Source organism: Aythya ferina (genome assembly GCF_964211825.1).
Source record: "Aythya ferina genome assembly, chromosome: 7".
NCBI lineage: Eukaryota > Metazoa > Chordata > Aves > Anseriformes > Anatidae > Aythya > Aythya ferina.
Genome location: NC_140302.1, coordinates 21232104 through 21251094, shown reverse-complemented (window position 1 = coordinate 21251094; position 18991 = coordinate 21232104). Strand labels below are relative to the sequence as shown.

At 35.7% G+C, this 18991-nt stretch overlaps 1 protein-coding gene across 1 annotated transcript in view; it reads left to right on the top strand.

Moving 5' to 3' along the window:
• PDE6C (phosphodiesterase 6C) overlaps positions 1–18075 on the top strand; it is a gene marked incomplete at its 5' end in the record, with an annotated part of 31514 nt that extends 13439 nt beyond the window's left edge. Inside the window, 13 exons of the mRNA XM_084524902.1 lie at positions 756–899; positions 983–1051; positions 3688–3834; positions 4213–4320; positions 4410–4519; positions 7415–7502; positions 10059–10159; positions 11269–11376; positions 11659–11722; positions 12787–12861; positions 13006–13089; positions 14063–14216; positions 17043–18075. Of these exons, the coding sequence (XP_084381028.1) occupies positions 756–899; positions 983–1051; positions 3688–3834; positions 4213–4320; positions 4410–4519; positions 7415–7502; positions 10059–10159; positions 11269–11376; positions 11659–11722; positions 12787–12861; positions 13006–13089; positions 14063–14216; positions 17043–17113 (1323 nt within the window). The 3' untranslated portion in view covers positions 17114–18075. The remainder of the gene's footprint in view (positions 1–755; positions 900–982; positions 1052–3687; positions 3835–4212; positions 4321–4409; positions 4520–7414; positions 7503–10058; positions 10160–11268; positions 11377–11658; positions 11723–12786; positions 12862–13005; positions 13090–14062; positions 14217–17042) is intronic.
• Between the last annotated feature and the right edge of the window lie 916 nt (positions 18076–18991).

Genomic DNA, 18991 nt, shown 5'->3' with positions numbered 1-18991 from the left:
AACATTTGTTAATATCTAGAAATTTCTAACAGGCTCTATTAAGATCAACAGAAACACTATCTTCTTCACCATACAATTTCTTAAGAATCAGAGAATTTTATTACCCTTTGTAAACCTGAAAATTTATGAGTCCGTTTATGTTCCAATCATAAACAAAAGTCAGGTGTAATTTTTATTTTTAGTCATTTGACTTTTTAATGATGTTCAACATTCCTAATTAATGTGAGTGGGTAAAAAACAGAACAGAATAGAATAAAATGGAATGGTTCAGGTGGAAGGGACCTTCAAAGTTCATTTAGTCCAACTGCCTGACATGTTCAGGGCTAACCAGAAGTTTAGCATATTACTGAGGACATTGTCCAAATGCCACATGTAAGCAGGTATGCCATGCTGCTTACCAAAGGACATCATGCTTGCAAGCATAAACTCTAAGGGAGTTCATGCACTTTGGCATGATAAGATGTTACACAGTGCATTCAAGCCCACCCAGCTATCTTAAGCCCCATAAGCCTCAAAGTCCTGTATACAAAATAGGACTATGGGCCCTTAGTTACATAGGTTGAGACAAACATCATTAAAAGCTCTAAGGGTCTAACAGAATCTGCTGATGGAAGGTAAAGGTCTCTAACAGGTAGGGTTGCACATTGCTGTTTAAAGGGCACTACCAGAAACTGAACTTAAAAAAAAATAATTCAAATCATCTGTTCAATTTTATTGTCATGTTGTCATCTCCACTTTGCTTGGCTTTGTTCTAGACTCTTACACAATTCCTGGGGTGGTCTGTCTTAAATACTGACACTTATGACAAAATGAACAAGCTTGAAAACAGAAAAGACATTGCTCAGGAAATGCTAATGTACCAGACAAAGGCCACTCCTTCTGAAGTTGAATCTATACTGGTGAGTTTCTGTCCACAGTCACAAAATTAAAATAGGAAATTTGCTACACAAAACTGAATACGATATTCATTTTTCATTTTTAGAAATACAAAGAGAAATTAAATGTAAAGAGTATAGAAGAATGTGATGAAAAGGATCTTATCAGGATTTTGGTAAGTCAATAAACTAAAAATTTGACTTTTGAAAGCATGTTGACATCAGATGGTAATGGACCCTCCTTACAAGAAAACATTGTATATAGATAAATTCTGTTTAATATGATTGATATTAGCCATCAGTTCCACAAGCTAGATCGAGCTAATTTAATTTAATAATACATCTTCAACTTCGTTGGTTCCTCCATGTGCACATCCCACTGGTACCTACAGGGAAACATTCTGTCCCAAATATGTGTTGACAGACTTGGATAGCCAGAGTTATTTAGAAACCTTTATATGAATAAACACTTAAAGTGTTGAACTCCATTAAATGTCCACATGAACACTGCTATCCCTATAATTATATTTATTTCATTTTGGACATAAAAGAGGGTACTTTGATCTAGGTTGCTTTCATTTTGAGTAAGAGAACACATACAGAAGCGTCCAGTAGAACTAACCTAGTTTCTCATGAATTTTCCTGCATTTCTCTAGACAGAGAAGTCTTACTGTATCTAAAACAAAACTAAAAGATGTGCTTCGGGAAAGCACCAAATGCACTCTGACTGTTAATGATCGAAATAGAACTAGGTTGAAAAAGAAACATCAAACACACACAAGTCTGTTGACTTATCAGCCATGACTATATCAGCCATGTATTTCCACCTATTACACCACATTTGCTAATGCAGGCACGTGTATGTGCATGCCAGGGTTCAATGCTGAAGTTTCACTGGCTCCCACAGAACAGATGCTCACACAGCTTGTAAGTGGTGAAACACAAAAACATCAACAGTCCATGTGTAGCTCCACACACCTTTTAAAGAAAACAGAGATAAGCATTCTTAAATCTCTCTATTTGCAGAGCAACAAGTGATTAGGATGGTGCTGGCCTCCAAATGTAAAAATATAATAACACTGGTATGAATTTTTAAATCTCCAGAAAGAAAGTGTGTTCTCTCAACACTGGTGTCAAGTATTTAAAGGTCTTATATGTTCTGCACTGCAAAGACAACATGCAAATTCTTTATCCTATTTAAGGCCTGGAATCCCAGATTGTTAATGAGATAAAGCAGGTGTTTCTAGATCTGATGATTCACAAAGTAATGGGTCTTAAAACACCAGTGCCCCAGGTTTCCTTGTCCTTGACCTCTGAGCAGAGTAAATTTAAAGGAAAATCCAACCAAAGGAGAAGGAAATGCTGTTCCATGGATGTTCAGCATTATTTGTTGAAATACATGCAGAGGGGGAAATAGATTTAGTTATAATTTTCCTTATTTGTAAAAAGAAGATCATTTATTGGCTATGTGGCAGAAGGGAATAATTGTGGTCATATAATCTATTTTTGTGTTGCAGCAGACATCCTTTAAAATATACTACTGCTCTCCTTAGGCTTTGGACGTACAAATGGAAAGCATTACAGCACAGTTTGCTAATATCGTTATTACCAGTTAGGCTATTCAATGTGAATCCATATAATGTATACAACATGAAATTTAATACAAGCTTCTTAACATTTGTATCCTCTGAATTTTAGAATTTAGTAAATGCTTTCTGGACATTCTTTAGTACAAGGAAGAGCTGACCTAAGCTCTGTATCTGCTCTTCAGGGAGGGAAAAGTCTTTGAAAGGCATCCAGCAAGCATCTGATAAAATCTAGTATGTGGGGAAAATAAAATGCACTTATACCGTCCACTACTTCTGGAATGATCCCTCATTTTCATCAGTGGTCAGGGTTGTTCAGAACAGGCTGCTCTAAATCACAGAGGATGCTTCTAATACAGAATCACCACCAACTACAGCAGTAAAAAGGAAATGACTAAGGGATTTGAAGTAAGCCATAATAACTGAAAACTACAAACTTTGTACATTTAAGCATTGTATCAATTTTTATTTTATGCATATATTGAGATCATTCAAGAACAAAGCAGTGAAGAACCTATTGAAAGCAAACAAGAACATAAGTAAAATTATTCAGCCACTCAGACTATTAGTTGTGAATTTTTACAATTGATTTGTAGGTTTATCCACTCTGCTTTACATCTGCCAAATAATCCCTACAGATTTCTCTGTGAAGCGTATACAGGTTATCACAGACACAAAGAGAAATTGTCAAAGCAGACAGGGTGAGGCAGACTAATTTAGACAGGATGAGACAGACTAATTGGTTGTGGAGCATCAACAAACCACCAGCACTCTAGAGGTTTAAAAATGTACAGGAATCCTTGGTTGGCTGTAGGCCAAAAGGGAAGAACACTTTTACCAGGAAAAGCTGGGATTGTTTAATAATTTTGGCTGTGAAAAAGATTAACTGCAGCTTTGAGACCAGGGTAAAAGTGGGAAGCCACCACGGCCTGCGTCTTCATAACTAAGGAATTGCTGAGATTGTCACAACCAACTGTTCTGGAATTCAGGGTAGGAAGAAACACCACCTGCCCAAGACTTTCACCTATTCTCTTGGAGAAGAAAAACAGCAGTACCACCATTGTGTTTCAAAACTTAATGTGCATTAGATTCTACAGAAACCTGAGGTCTTTGACCACAAAGCAAACATAATGTCCTTATGCACTGTTGTTTCCACTGAAGAAAGAACATTTTTCCCAACATTGTTTGGCCATAAAAATCCTTGTGCTTTTAACTTTCCCTAACAGAAGGAAGAATTACCTGATCCAAAAGATTTAGAACTATATGAATTCCGCTTCAGTGACTTTCCTGTTACAGAGCATGGCCTGATAACTTGTGGAATACGACTGTTCTTTGAGATAAATGTTGTCGAAAAGTTCAAAGTCCCAGCAGAGGTCTGACTTTTTTTTTTTTTTATCTTGTTTATGTTTCTTTTAAGATAGAAGAAAAATAGCTGGCTGTTGGTACTTTAATATAGAAGTAAGCTATATTAAGTGTGAATAGTATTAGTTATTGTATGGATAACAATATTCATTCTTAAGCATTTGCATGTCTGTCGTAAAGTCTTAAAACTGATCCTGAAATTGTGTGATTTGTGGAAGGAATTAAATCAACATACATTTATATAAGAACATTTTGGTGTTGCCATGTTTAATTTAATAGAACTTGCATGTTATCTGAGTAATTTTACAGTATGTTCCATTAATTTTATAGAAATTTCATAATTTTTTTTCAGTTAACAGCACAGTATCAACCACTTTTAATCATAACAGGTCCTTACAAGATGGATGTACACAGTCAGGAAGGGCTATCGAGATATCACATACCACAACTGGCGGCATGGATTCAATGTGGGACAAACAATGTTTACGCTGCTGATGGTAATACTGCTAATATTAACTTTACATTCATTATTTATTTTTTCTTTCAAGGCAGGTGCACACTCAGAGTTGTTTGTTTTCTTTTACAGACAGGCAGAATAAAGAAATACTATACTGATCTAGAAGCCTTTGCGATGGTTGCTGCTGCTTTCTGCCATGACATTGATCACAGAGGAACCAACAACCTGTACCAGATGAAGTAAGTGCAAATACTAAAATATATGGCTATGAAGTATTTTTAGTGGTAAATGAAAACAAACCAAACCAAACAAACAAACAAAAAAAAAAACAACTAACAAACAAAAAAGTCAACACATGGAAAAATATAATGTAGATATTTCAGTTTATATAGCATGAATGGACATTCATCCTACAGAAGATTCCTTCCTCAGTATCTGTCAGGTCTGCTGAACCAAAGACAAAATGCAAAAAAAAGAATCTTAGAAGGATCTGCTGGAGCTGTGGTTCATTTTTAGGAGAGCCTTAGCTCTTGCAACACTTGTTGTAGTGGAGCCTTATGCACATGAGACCACACAGAAATGAGAAAAGAAAATTAACGAGATAACAAAGCCAAAATTACTGGCAGTGAGTGGGAGCGCAGAAGCCTGCAGAGTCTAAAGTGCTAATTGATTTGTGTAGGACCTACAAGGACTTCTGCCACAGATTTGTCCTCAGCAGCAAGCCAAGGTTGAAGGGGAGACTGAAGCCTCAGAAGTAATCATCACTCCTTTTCTCCTCTTTAATGCCTTTCAGCATGTATAAAAGCCCCTATCTAGACCACGGTTGTTTTGAGTTCATGCCAGACCTCTGTAGCTCCCAATCTGAAAATTGGTTCAGGTGCCGTAAGAGGAATTCATTGAAGTAAATGAGACGGCTCTGCTACAATATGATCAAAAGGACAAGAATTATTTTGCCTCTAACATTTTTAAGTGAAAAAATATTTAAATGAAGATCAAGAAGACAAAAAAAATATTCTGGGACAACAGCAGTTAGGCTAGAAATATAAAAACATCTATGTCTGTTGATATTACAGTAGGAAAAAAATAAATAATTTAAACCAAACCAAACCAAAACAAAAAAAAAACACAAAACAGTTCAAAAAAAACACAAAACAGTTACAATAACAGTATGGCAGACAAATTCATATGACTTATCTGTCATAGCCAGCAAAATCCAAAATCAAACTTGTGTTCTCTTTCTTACTGCACCAGCAGTAACATAAAATTAGCTTAAATAAAAAGAGTAGAAAGTCCCTAACTGGATTTATTTTTTTCAAGATAGGGCAAATTCACTTTTCTGGAGAAGAATTCATGATGTTGCACAGACAAGGGTCAGCTTAAAAAAAGACAGGATTTCAGGTGCATTCTTTTTCTCAGTTTTCTACTGGCTGATTTGCCCAGCTTTTTTGTTCCCTCCAGTGAGTTTACTGACTGAACTAAGTCCTTTCCTGAGGTGTGATCTCATCATATTATATAGGATTCTGAACTATTGAGATTGCTTTCTGCCATGGGATTTGTTACACATCATGAAGTTATGCTTTGCAATTCATGATACTTTGTTTTCTGAGTGTGTAAAATATTCTAAAGGATTTCTTTGTGATTTTTCCCTTGTTGATACTAGGTTTTGGTTGAGATATTAATAACAATAATGTTAACAATATTACGTAATATGAATATTAATTATGTTAATTAACATTAATGTTAACGTTAACAATATTAATATTAATATTAATGTTAACAATAATGTTAAAATGTTAACAATATTAATTTGTATTACTTTAAACTTGCCAGTTTATTACAACATTACATATCATGGTGAGACCAAGTACTCTCTTGAAGAGTGATCAATCTGTCCTTTAGTCTTTCATGTGATTTATTTGGGTTTCTGTGTGCTAGGCAGAGAACACAAGTATCTCAGGATGTCATGTGTACCAGGAGATTATAACCGTAATTTTTGGAGCACTATTTCCCACCAGCTGTATCTCCAGAATGATTCATCCTCCTTCTATGCCCCTGGACGCACTCTGCCCAGGAGAGCAGTTTCAGACTGCATGCTGGAGCAGTGACGTTAGGGGATTTTCTGATTATTCTCTGGGATTCTCCAGGTGACGTAGGAGAAAGAGAATGACGGACACTGATTCTTATTCAGCTGACTGCCTCTCATCCAAATAAGTTTAAGGGGTTTTAAAATCTTCCTACTGTGGTCTTCCCCAGCTGAAAGCCCTCTACTTGAGGTCATATGCGGTAAAGCTATTTATAGAAGCTATCAGCTTTGCTGTTACGCCTGGAAGTCTGCCTCCTCTACACTGGCAGAAAATACAGGTAGCCTATACCAACCCACCTTAGGTTATCTCAGGAATTAAGTTTTTGGCCAATGGAGGACAGGAGGAAAATATGCTTCCAAACATGCTGAACCACCTATAATGTAGCTAGGACACTTCTCCCTTCCTCCTGCTGACATAGTCTAAAGCAGAATTACCTCTTCTTGAAGTCTACCCCAGAGGGATGCTTTGATGCTTTGAGCTATGTGCTAAGACACATTGAACACATCTGAGCTGTCAGGATTTGTGCAGTTCATAAAACAATGACTCTGAGGGAAGGGAGGAGTCAAAGGGTGCCTGAGGAATTAAACTCTATTATACCATTACTTTAGCTTAAACTTTAGTGAATTAGTATCACAGGGGACATGCTCCACAGTGATTACAGACAGACAACAGTTCAAAAGCCATGCCACACAATAAATACTGAATGATGGATACAGGCCCTTTTAAGGCAACACAGAAACTGTGTAGATTAAACAAACAGCCAAATAGAATGTGCAAGATGAAATTGTGGCACGTTTTCTAAAAGACAGTTTTTGAACTTTGAGGCATCTCCTTTGACTGTCAGCGGGCACTGAACACCCAGTACTCTTAATTTCTGTCTTTACCGTAACAAGAATGAAGGCAAGCAAGCATGTTTTTAGTTCTGCCTCATACTAGTGGTCAATATATAAATCAAATTATTGAATATGCAGATCAGAAGCATTTGAATCACAATCATAAATAAAAATAATGCCTTCAAAATAGTATAAACAATCATCTCTTTTTCAACAGATCAGCTGCTCCACTGGCAAAACTTCATGGCTCTTCCATTTTAGAAAGACATCACCTAGAGTACAGTAAAACCTTACTGCAAGATGAGGTATGTTTGCATGAATCTTCTGCTTACACTGATCAACACAAAAGATCCAATTAAGTTGTGACATTCCAAATTTCTCCAGCTTTTATTCATTTCTCTAATTCTGAAATAAGAAATTATGCTCAAACTCATAAGTTTAAAACAAATTCTTATGTACTGTCTACTTTAGAGAAACATCAGTAATTTTGCCAGAAATTGATTCTCTCGAGATAAAAAAAGCTTGCCCTGTGGGCCTCACTCACATGCCTCAGTTCTTTCTGCTTTCACTAAAAATCTGAAGTAGAAAATACATGGTGTTGTAATTAGACTACTGCCCCTCATTCTGAGTTCAGTTGTTGTCTCTGGCAACTGAGGAACAAAGGGATGAAGCTGTTTATGGAGGCTCCCCCAGCCCTCCCTATATCTCACTAAAACAGCTAAGGGAGCTTCATGATTCTGTGGCAGCTCCCATTACTGCTCTTCCCTGCATTAGAGGTTTTCTCTCTTCTCTTCTGCCACCCTAAATGTCTCTACCCCCCTCTCCCTATCACTTTTCATACCCCTGCTGCCTCAGCCTGGGCAGGCACATGCCTTTCTTTGGGCCCACAGGGGCACTGTGTGGCCATGCACAGTGAGATGAGGGCCATGCACAGAAGGCATAGGGTGCCCTCAACCCTCCTCAGGCTCAACAAAATGGCGGCACTGCAACCAGCCAAGGCCTTCTGCCCCACAGAGCCCTGACCTCCTACATGGGTCAGCCATTCCTCCCTAAGTGGTGCCTGGTTGTTTCCCCACTAAAAGGGAAAAGACTACTTACAACACTTTAAAGGATATTTTTCAGGGAAATAAGAAAAAGACTTAAGAGTCTAGGCCTGAAAACTGGTGGCTGGAAGACCCCTTCCAACTTGTTTGCACCAGTGTGGCAGGCACTCACTTCCACATCCTTTTCCAATTTTCTAATCCTTAAAGAAGTACTGTTTCCTGACCACTGCAGGGCATAATCAGAATAAATCCTTACACTTACCAGTAGCACAGTGGTCTTAAACACAACAGAATATTTATGATTTAAAAAAAAAAAAAAAAAAAAAAAAAAAAAAAAAAAACTATTTACCTTTATTGATGGAGATGTACTTTTTCAAATGTGAGATGCTGGGGCCTAACCACTGCTTTTTGGTGGAGCAATTTTCAGAATCTTTGAAGGTGTTGAACTTGGTATCTGACACCCCAATGTATCGTCTCATCAGTGATATGTATCCCCTCTGGATACGCTCCAGGGCCTCAAGGTCCTTGTACTGAGGGGCCCAAAACTGCACGCAGTACTCGAGGCGTGGCCTCACCAGAGCAGAGTACAGGGGGACAAACGCCTCCCTAGTCCTGCTGGCTACGCTATTCCTGATACAAGCCAGGGTGCCATTGGCCTTCTTGGCCACCTGGGCACACTGCTGGCTCATGTTGAGGCAAGCCATCAGTCAGCACCCCCAGATCCTTTTTCCCTGCACAGCCTTCCAGCCACTCTGCCCCAAGCTTGTAGTGCTGCATGGGGTTGTTGTGGCCAAAGTGCAGGACCCAGCACTTAGCCATGTTGAACCTCATCCCATTGGCCATCGATCCATTCTGTCCAAACCCCTCTGCAGGGCCTTGCTACCCACAACACTTCCCCCAACTTGGTGTCATCTGCAGACTTACTGAGGGTGCATTCAATTCCCTCACCCAAATCATCAGTAAAAGTATTAAAGAGGATGGGCCCCAACACAGACCTCTGGGGAACACTACTGGTGACCAGTTGGCAGCTGAATTTCACTCTGTTCACCACTACTCTCTGGGCCCGGCTGTCCAGCCAGTTTTTAATCCAGCAAAGAGTGTACCTGTTCAAGCCATGGGCAAAAGAATTACTGCTCCATAATCATCTGGAAGGACACCAGACAAGATATATTTAATCTACTAGACTATCTTGACGTTAGATTGTGCATAGGCCCTGCCCATCATTTTAACAACCCTGCTTGTAGAAATGAGCATTTGATTTCTTCATTGGCCGTCAGAGACTACCATAACTGGAGGTCTGAAAGTGCAGGGTAGCTTTCTTTGCCATTATTCTTTGTCTATGCTCTTAATCTGAAAGAGGAAAGCTAAACTATACCTTTCTCTTCCCTTTTAACCTATAAGATTAACTGTGTTGGCCAGAAGTAATTCATCTAGAATCACTTGCCTGAAAAGAGTAGCTTTTGTATTCTGTATATATAAATGTCATACTTTACCATAAATTGCTTCAGCCAGTCAAGATTTCGTTAGTATTTATGACATTGTTGTGGAAAAAAAAAAAAAAAAAAAAAAAAAGTATATTTTTATTTGGTTCTCAGTATTAGACACTTGTGTAGCAGTAATCGACAGAATGGTATTAAAACTTAAGAACTGCTCTTGAATGAAGGCCATCTTTGACAACTGAAAAACTTTTCATTTGTAGCGTTATGTTGATTTAGGCCATACATGCAGTTTTATTATACTATACTGGACAGGGTGTATACTACAAACCAAACACAGTTTTATAAGAGGAATTGAATTTGTAAACTTTCCATCTTGCAGAGTTTAAACATCTTCCAGAACCTAAATAAGCGCCAGTTTGAAACCGTTCTACACTTATTTGAAGTTGCAATAATAGCAACTGACTTGGCATTGTATTTCAAGTAAGTACTAAATTCTGTGTAATTTCCTACTGAAAAAAAAAAACTCGGTCCTATACGATTTACATCTGTAGTTTACTTGTTATGTGCAGAGTACAGAGCTGTATTTTAAATTGTTTTTAATAACTCTTAATTCTTATAAAAAAAGAAAAACAAAAACACAAGACATTCTTAGTTTCTTTATAAACTTTCAAATTTAGTTAAGTGTCTGTAATACTTCATATACATACAACAGGTCATTCAAATATGCGTTTAGTTACAGCAGACATTGTACATGTATTTCGGAAGTGTGGATTCTGTAGCCTCGTAGTAAGGTTGTCAGCATGTATTTAGTGTACCATACTATAGCTACTCATACTAAACAGGAACATGCTTATGACATGGAAATTGACATTCTGGTTTAAGAACAGACATCAAGTGATCCCAGTGCTAAATATCAGAAAGACTTCAGAGATAAATTACCTATCCTGTTTCAAGTTTACTAACTTAACATGCTTTTAAACAGGGTATTGAGTTTTTGGGTTTTTTTTGGTCCAGATGTCTCATGACTTGGACAATTTAAAGCCAGGAGACAGAAAAAGTTTAGTAAGTTGTTCAACAGAAATAAGTGAATTTTAATGAAAATTAACTTTATAATTCATTATATATGCAAATTAAAGGATTTATTAAGCAATAATAAGACATCTATATTTTTCAGAGTTTTCAGTCAGGTTTTATGACTTTTCTTGACATATGACGAGAGAGAGTTGAAGAACATTTATTAGCTATTTGTTTCAATTTTCACAATTCATTATGTTACTGGAAGGGATAATATTAAGGAAAATATAATACTAAAGAAACAAGAATGTCACCCCAAACAGTTTAATACGCAGAGTCAGGAAACCGGTTATGTGGTTGTCAGGAGCTAGAACATATCTCAATGGTATACAGCAAAATTTAGATGTGTTAGGTTAACTAGAAACCTTGAGTTTGGTGGGAAGAAGGCATCACTCTGAAACTCTTGTGACCAGGATACAATTTTGGAAAAGCATAAATATGAGAAATATGGTTTTCTATTTTCGATGCAGAATTTTTTGTTCACTAGTATATGGTTTATTGGTATGTTTTCACAGGAAAAGGACTATGTTTCAAAAGATTGTGGATGCAATTGAAAAAATGGAAACAGAAGAGGAAGCCATTAAATATATATCTATTGACCCAACCAAAAAAGAAGTCATCATGTAGGTGGTTAATATCTTACTTTTTATTCAATCAGTTATCTGCAGCCAGATTTTAAAAGTATTTGGGCACCTAGATATGTAAGTTGAGACTTGGTGTTATTGTATGATGATGAGCATAACCATGATTTTAAATAAGAAATAGATGTCTACAGGATTCTCAAAAGGTGCATCCATCTGTATCTTAAGTATCTAAACACCTGAAAAAAAGATCTGTATTTTTTTTTCCCCTTTCTTTTCTTTCATCATCCTAATCATATTCCATTTTGCCTTACATTTTCGAAGGGCTATGATGATGACTGGATGTGACTTGTCTGCCATAACCAAGCCTTGGGAAGTACAGAGTAAAGTAGGTACTTTTCAGACAGTGCTGCATTTGCTGGCTGTTTTATTGCCCATTTGCTACATGATCATTAAAAAAATATTTGTTACTTATTATCATTAGATAGATATTTAACTATTTGCACCCAACTATCTTTCCAGAAAACAACCTTTATTTATCTGTCACTGAGAGCATAAGGGCTCCATGATGCCCCCTTCCACCCACACTACAGTTTATCTACCCTTTTCTACTTGTCAGTCAGCTAAAATCTCTGATTTTGTCACCTGTTCTAGCTACCCTTAAATCTTAATCCATTATTTTTGTGTTATCCAATTTTTGCTATTTTTCAAGTACTTTTAAGGTACAGATTTCACAACAGAACAATTTGAATGAAATGTGCTTCTTCTGTAGATCTTGGTGCTGTTTCAAAGTAGCTTAATCATGCTAAAAATAAATTCAGTAATACAGTGTGACACTGTGTTGTAGATAAGTACCTCAAATACTTCAGTACTTATTGACCATCACACTCAAGTTCATCTGTTAGTCTTACGGATATAGGTTTTAATAACGCATAATCCAAATACAGCTGCAAGATGCTTGTGGAGCATTCTACATAATATGCGTTACAAGAACTAGAAGATTCTGTTGTGTTGCTAGTATTGTCGTGGTACTGCTGATGATAATCTGTCATTCAGTCAGTATGCACCAGAATTTCAAAATGGTAGATAATTTACTTGCTGGAAAAAGCACACCAGAGATTGTCTGTAATTCTTGAAAGAAATACTCAACTATCTCAGAAGGGATTAATGAGTGGAATTAAATTGTCTTTGACCAAAATTCTCTGTTTATAATGCAGCTAGCAAGAAATAAATGCTCTTTTGTGAGTGTGAAGTTAGTGGGTGTGGTTAGTTAAATACCAAACTGAGAATACATTGATTTAAACAGTATTATGCCAGTCTGAGTTAATCAACATTTTCAAATTTTCTGGAAAGCTTTGTCCTTTCCTTTATCTATTTATTTATTTATTTATTCATTCATTCATTCAAATTGACTACTTTCTGCTTACATTTCCATTGAATTATGATTCCCAGGTTGCCCTCATGGTTGCAAATGAATTCTGGGAGCAAGGTGACCTGGAACGAACTGTGCTACAGCAACAACCAATTGTAAGCACTAAATAATTTAACTGTGTTAAGCAATATTATCTCTTATTTAAATATTGAATAGATAATTGTCCATGATGATTATTAGATCATTACATCCAAAAGAATGATGTCTGCATAATCTAAATTACTGCTATTCTGTTCTAGCCCATGATGGACAGAAACAAAGGAGACGAACTACCTAAGCTCCAAGTTGGTTTCATAGATTTTGTGTGTACATTTGTGTACAAGGTAAGAATAATATTTTTGGTTTTCCCACTACAGCAGTTCTGATGGAGCAATTAGGGACAAACCATTGCACCAAAAAAAATCTAGAGAGCAGCAGGATTCGTATTTATAGGGTAAATAACTATCACAACCACCACAATTTTTCAATCTTTTGTTACATAGATGAATTGCTACCACAAAGCAAATTCAAGAGGTGATATTAACTGAAGATCTCAGTGAAACTCAAGGGCACTTAAGTTTTGTTACTACCTTCCTTGAAAGACTGAATTAGAAAGCCTAGCCTGAATCTTCAGTCCCATTTAGTATAAATACGCAACATGTACATGGTTACAGAATCCAATTAATGGCACAGTGAAGGGAACAGAAAACTTGCAACATTCTGGAAGTATAGCTATTACATGTCTTCTAGAAAGCAATGAAATGTCAACATTATTAATACCCATCTAGCTTTTCATATTAACCCATATCACAGAAAAACGATGTGTACCTGAAGACATCAAAATATTACATCTGCTTGGAATATACTACGGGATACTAGACTTTATCATTATATTCTGATATTTATAATCACATGATAAAATACCAGGTATCATAGAATAAACCACCATTGCAGGCCACCAAGAATATGCTCTCAAATATGCACTGGCAGGTACTGGCACGTTTTAAAAATATTTTTCCATTCTGTAGAAAAAAACACTACCAGATAATAACACTACCAGATACTTTTGCAAGTGGTTGCAAAAGAAAGTGAAATCAAATAAAATTAATTCATCTAGTATACATACTGAAATAATTAGATTTAATAGAAAAATGAATTCAAATGTTTTTATCTGCAAAGCAGCAGTATTTCTGGGAATTCAGACTTTAGAAATCATCAGTGTTTACAATTTACTAATTTACCAATTAGGAAAATTTCTAATTTACTAATTAGGAAATTTTCTAATTTACTAATTTTTAATTTAAATTGATTGTACAGGAATTCTCAAGGTTTCACAAAGAAATTACACCTATGTTCGATGGTCTTCAAAACAACAGAGTTGAGTGGAAAACACGGGCTGATGAATATGAAGAAAAGATGAAAGTTATTGAGGACCAAAAGAAAAAGGAAGAAGAAGAAGCTGCCAAAAAAGGTTAAATAACTTCTAAGATTTTCCTTCATGTATATGTAAGGCAGTCAACATGTTCTCTCTCTGTAAAATTCACACATGCAATACACTTGTGCAATATTCTTAACACTAATGATATGTGAGTTCTGATTTAGCCAAATTAGCTTTATCCTTAGTTGAAAGAGGAGTAACCTTTCAAGATGACACAAATCCAGTACACTGACCTCATTTTCTAAACTGCATGATTACAGAAAATATTTATAACAGAAGTGAAGGGAATGTAAAATTTCTTTTTTCTTAAGACGTAAAACTGAATGTAATTAATCACCTCTATTTATCTGTCAACGTTACAACCACCTGAAATATGAGATGTATCAAAATTCTGCATGGCATCAGCCTCAAATGTATTCAAATGCTTTGTTTAAGCTAAAAACAAAAACTTAAGGAAAAGGGATGAGAATGGACAGTGTGTTTTTGGAACATCCCCGCTCCTCTTCCAAGTTTGAGATAAAGTTTTTGGCTCTAGTTTCCTGTCATTGGTTCCTTGGTTAAAATATGCTCTCATAGTACAAATTTAATACTAATCTAAGAGAGCCCAAGTCCTTAAATTGAAAGTATGGCTTTGCATATGATAACCCAGAAGATAATCTCATTTTATAGAAACTGAGAACCTATCACCCAAGTGTAAGAGTGAAATTAGTCAGTTACTTTTATTCTGTGTTACATGTGGAGCATGAGCTCTGGTAATCAGCTGAGATGACTGAAGAAATTCAGAGATTAAAAAACAAATTGTGATTTCTAGAGAATGATTCATTGTCAGCTAATTTAAAGAACAGTTAGTTTACTCTTACAGTTTATATTGCATCTGTAAAACAAAACAGTACTGAATAATCTATTTGTTGATCAGTGTCTGTGGGAAATAGGTGAGTATTTTCCAGATTTCACACAAAAGAGAGGTTATTCAAGGCTACCCATCAAGTTACTGTCAGAATTTGAAGCAGAACTAGAAAGTTATTGGCTCCTAAAAAAATTGTTAATAGGCTAAAATTTTAAAAATGTTCCTGTACTTATTAAGAAAGCACTGTAAGCTACATGATTTAATCAGGGCAGATTTTTGAAAAAGATCTGAGTCAAGTTATTACTGTACAAACACATTTTTTAAAGTTTAAAATGCATTGTATTTTATCAGGCCAAATTAAACATTATCCTCCAAACAGTTAGCATGTATATTCCTACATGAACTGTTAAACAACTTACAATAAAACTATACGAAATATTTTTCACACTGTGATACCACTTACAATCTCATAGGAATTAAGCCCACTCCATTCTCTCTCTGTTTTATTTTAAAAGGCTTTTTTTTTTTTTTTTCCCCAATTAATCTTATCATTTTATTAATTTATTGCTGAGAACTAGCTGGTTCTGAATATGAACACTGGGATGTAAGCATCTGAGTTTCACAGAAATACCAGCAAAAGCCAAACCTCATTACATATTTGCTTTTTTAGCAAAGAAGATAGTTACTCAAGTCTATGTTCTTAAGGTTCCTCTTAGCTAGAAATAAAGTAATAGTTTAGGAATTTAGAACTTTAGGAAGAATCATATACTGATATTCCCACCTGAAGGCAGGACCATCTCATATCATTGGTATTTTGGAGTCAGTTAAATCACTGACTTAGGGAAAGAAATATTTTCCCACAGGGAACTTTACACAGGCTGGCATGGACAGACTGATTTACAGGAGTTAAAGATCTGGTCTTCTTTGCATATCATAGTTAGTATAAAAAAATACAAGTGAATTATTTTGTCTCTTTTAAAATGTGCATTGGAATGAGGCCATGCACATTTGTGAAGAACAGATCTGACACTGTCAAATCAAGGCCATGTAAATATATGCGTTTGTTAAATCAGTTCATACAAACAATAACATGATGCATGCTGAACCACGGTCATTTCTCTAGATCACACTGACCTGGCTATTCTGAGCCATTCAGTAGACAGAAAACAAAATAAACATACTTGCTGAACCACTACAGTGGAAAGTTCAGAACAGAAACTAAAACAGTATACAGTATTTAACTAAGAAAATAAAATACATATTTAGTAACATAGTGTTGATTATATCCACAAATTACAGAGGGTAGGACACTGATTATGTGACATGTTTCAATGCAGGTGGAAAGGGTCGAAAATGACCTAGTAACATGGTGATCCACAGCTTTCAAATGTAAGTTTTAATTCTAATATTGGTATCTTACCTTAAATGAATCTGGAAACACAATTTATTACATTGGAAGAATCTTAACTGTGACCAATAAACATCTGTGGAATCATTTGAGTGAGATATTAACAGAATCAGTAGCTATAGATAAGAAATATTTAAGCAGTCTTTCTCTTAACTGATTATTACCAAGGGATTCATGCAGGGTTGGATCAAAGTTCATACAATTAGGTCAAATTAAATTTTGTATTATCTCCTTCAAAAATAATTTCAAAGATGATATTGAACCAAGAGTTTCTTTTGCATGGCTTGCATACTTCAGTTTTGTTATGTGTGGGAGAGAGTTATATAAACTACTGAAACTTTCCAGGAAGAGTGGTTCAGTGTGTTTGGTCCTTTAAGAAATGGGGTATCAACTGGTACGTCATATACTTACATGTACTTATAGTGTGTACTGTTGTTGCATATTCCATTTTCCCAGACAAGTAGCAAAAACACTTTCAATTTTCAGAAGGTCAAACACACATAATATCCTTATAACAGAAGCAACACTTTTTATACAAGGAATGAGAGCAACTAAAAGTAACAGGAAATACTCACTTTACTTTTTTTTTTTTTTTTTTTTATAGCTGAAAATGCAGCTGGAGGTGGTGGTGGAGGTGGAGAGGACGGAAAATCCAAAACATGTATAATTTTGTAATTTGTCTCAAAGACACTGTTTCTGCTACAGAAAAGATATCGAGAAAGAACTTCAATGAGCCCCAGTGGATTTCTGCTTCGCATAGAATAGTATAGATCAATCTCTTTACAATCCTCTTAAACACTTGCCATTTGTTGGAAATAGTTTTCACTGGAGTAAAAGAAACAGTTACAATTAAAAACTGAAAAATCAAAAGACAAATGAAAAAATATTGGTGCAAAATAAGTTACTGTGTGCTCTAAATACTTTTTCATGTCACTCAATTTATATACAGTATTTTTATTAAAATATGTAACTTCTGCACACGTTCCAGGAAAAATATAAATAATTTTGGTAGATCTTATATTAAATTACTGAATGAAACCTAACATGTACAATTTAATCAAAAAATTGCAATTTTCATAACATGTATATTTAGATTTTTATATTATGTGTATTTCCTTAATCTGGCATTGTGTCCTTTTGCATCATACCCAGTACTAAATACAGTTCTAGTGCAAGCATTTCCTTCACTTTAGGAGAGCTAAACGCAATTCTCTGGCTCATATCTATAAACAGCAGGGCCATGGTACAGTTTTTTTTCAAAACTACCATGGATAAATCTGCAAATTATAGTTATAGCTTGGAGAAGCCGCTTCTTTGCCCATGTGCAAATGGCTCTGCCCATAGTTCCTAAACTTAACACCTTTTATTTTAAAAATCTAAAAAGGTACACCAGAAACATGTAAGTGAGAATTTACCGTGATACCTATACCACTATATCTATAGAAGGTTCTACATTCAAATGCATTTTAAAAAGCTCGTACTCCCAATGTACCATTTTAAAAATACAGTAAATGAACAGAATTTTCTAGTATTTGAAAACCAATGAACTGGCACCAGTTTAATCTTGGGAGCAAGATGACAGCAGAAGTAGAACATCAGAATTTACATTATCTGCCTTTCCACAACCAAGACAGACTGCATACAAATCAGCTCTTTGTATAAAAAAAAAAAACCTCTCTACAAAAACCTTCTGTTCTTGAAGCACGACAGAGACCACTCAATGCTTTCTACTCAGGTCACATGAAGTCAGGTCCTCCTGCAGATAAAGGAAGGAAAATGGCTACTGTACTGTGCACAGATCTGAATATTCACTGGAACCAGTTCCAAACCTAAGAGGAGCTGGATATCAAGGATGATTCCTGCAAGAAATGATTTTGGCATACAGACTCAATCCTGCCCCCTTTAAACAAAGCAGAACCCTACACTTTTCTTTTTTTTTCTCTGAAGGGCCCTCAGCATCAAGAGAAGGGAGAGTGATGTAAAGATTTGCTCGCTTATATACCTCTATAAGATGCTGTACAAAGATAGATACTGTGTACAACTATCACTCTAAATTAAAAGTTTCCCACTTATTACATCATTATTTACAAATGGGCCAAATATTTTATGCAAATGTAGTTATGACACAAAACTGGATATTGTGTATTATTCTGTATTAAATGTAGATACAAAAGAAAGGTACTCCAAGGTTGTTTCATCATGTAATTTTATTCAAACTGTATTAAATTATGTATTTAATATATATGCTGTAACATTTTATAAATATATTTTGAGGTCTCACAACAAAGTTAGTTATCCAGCACATACACCTAATATGCAACACTTGCAGCAACAAATACAGCAACACATTCTACAAAAGCCTGTTTGGGCAAGTTGCATACATGTAAGCAGATTGCTGCAGATTGGATTTGGCTCTCAACCAAGCTTGCAAGATGACAGAGAATTAACCTTTAAATCCACCTTCTTACCTAAAGAAGCCTTCATGCAAGGCTACGTTTATTTGTTATTCAAGGACACCCTAAATATGTCCTTGTACTGTCATCTATTATGTAA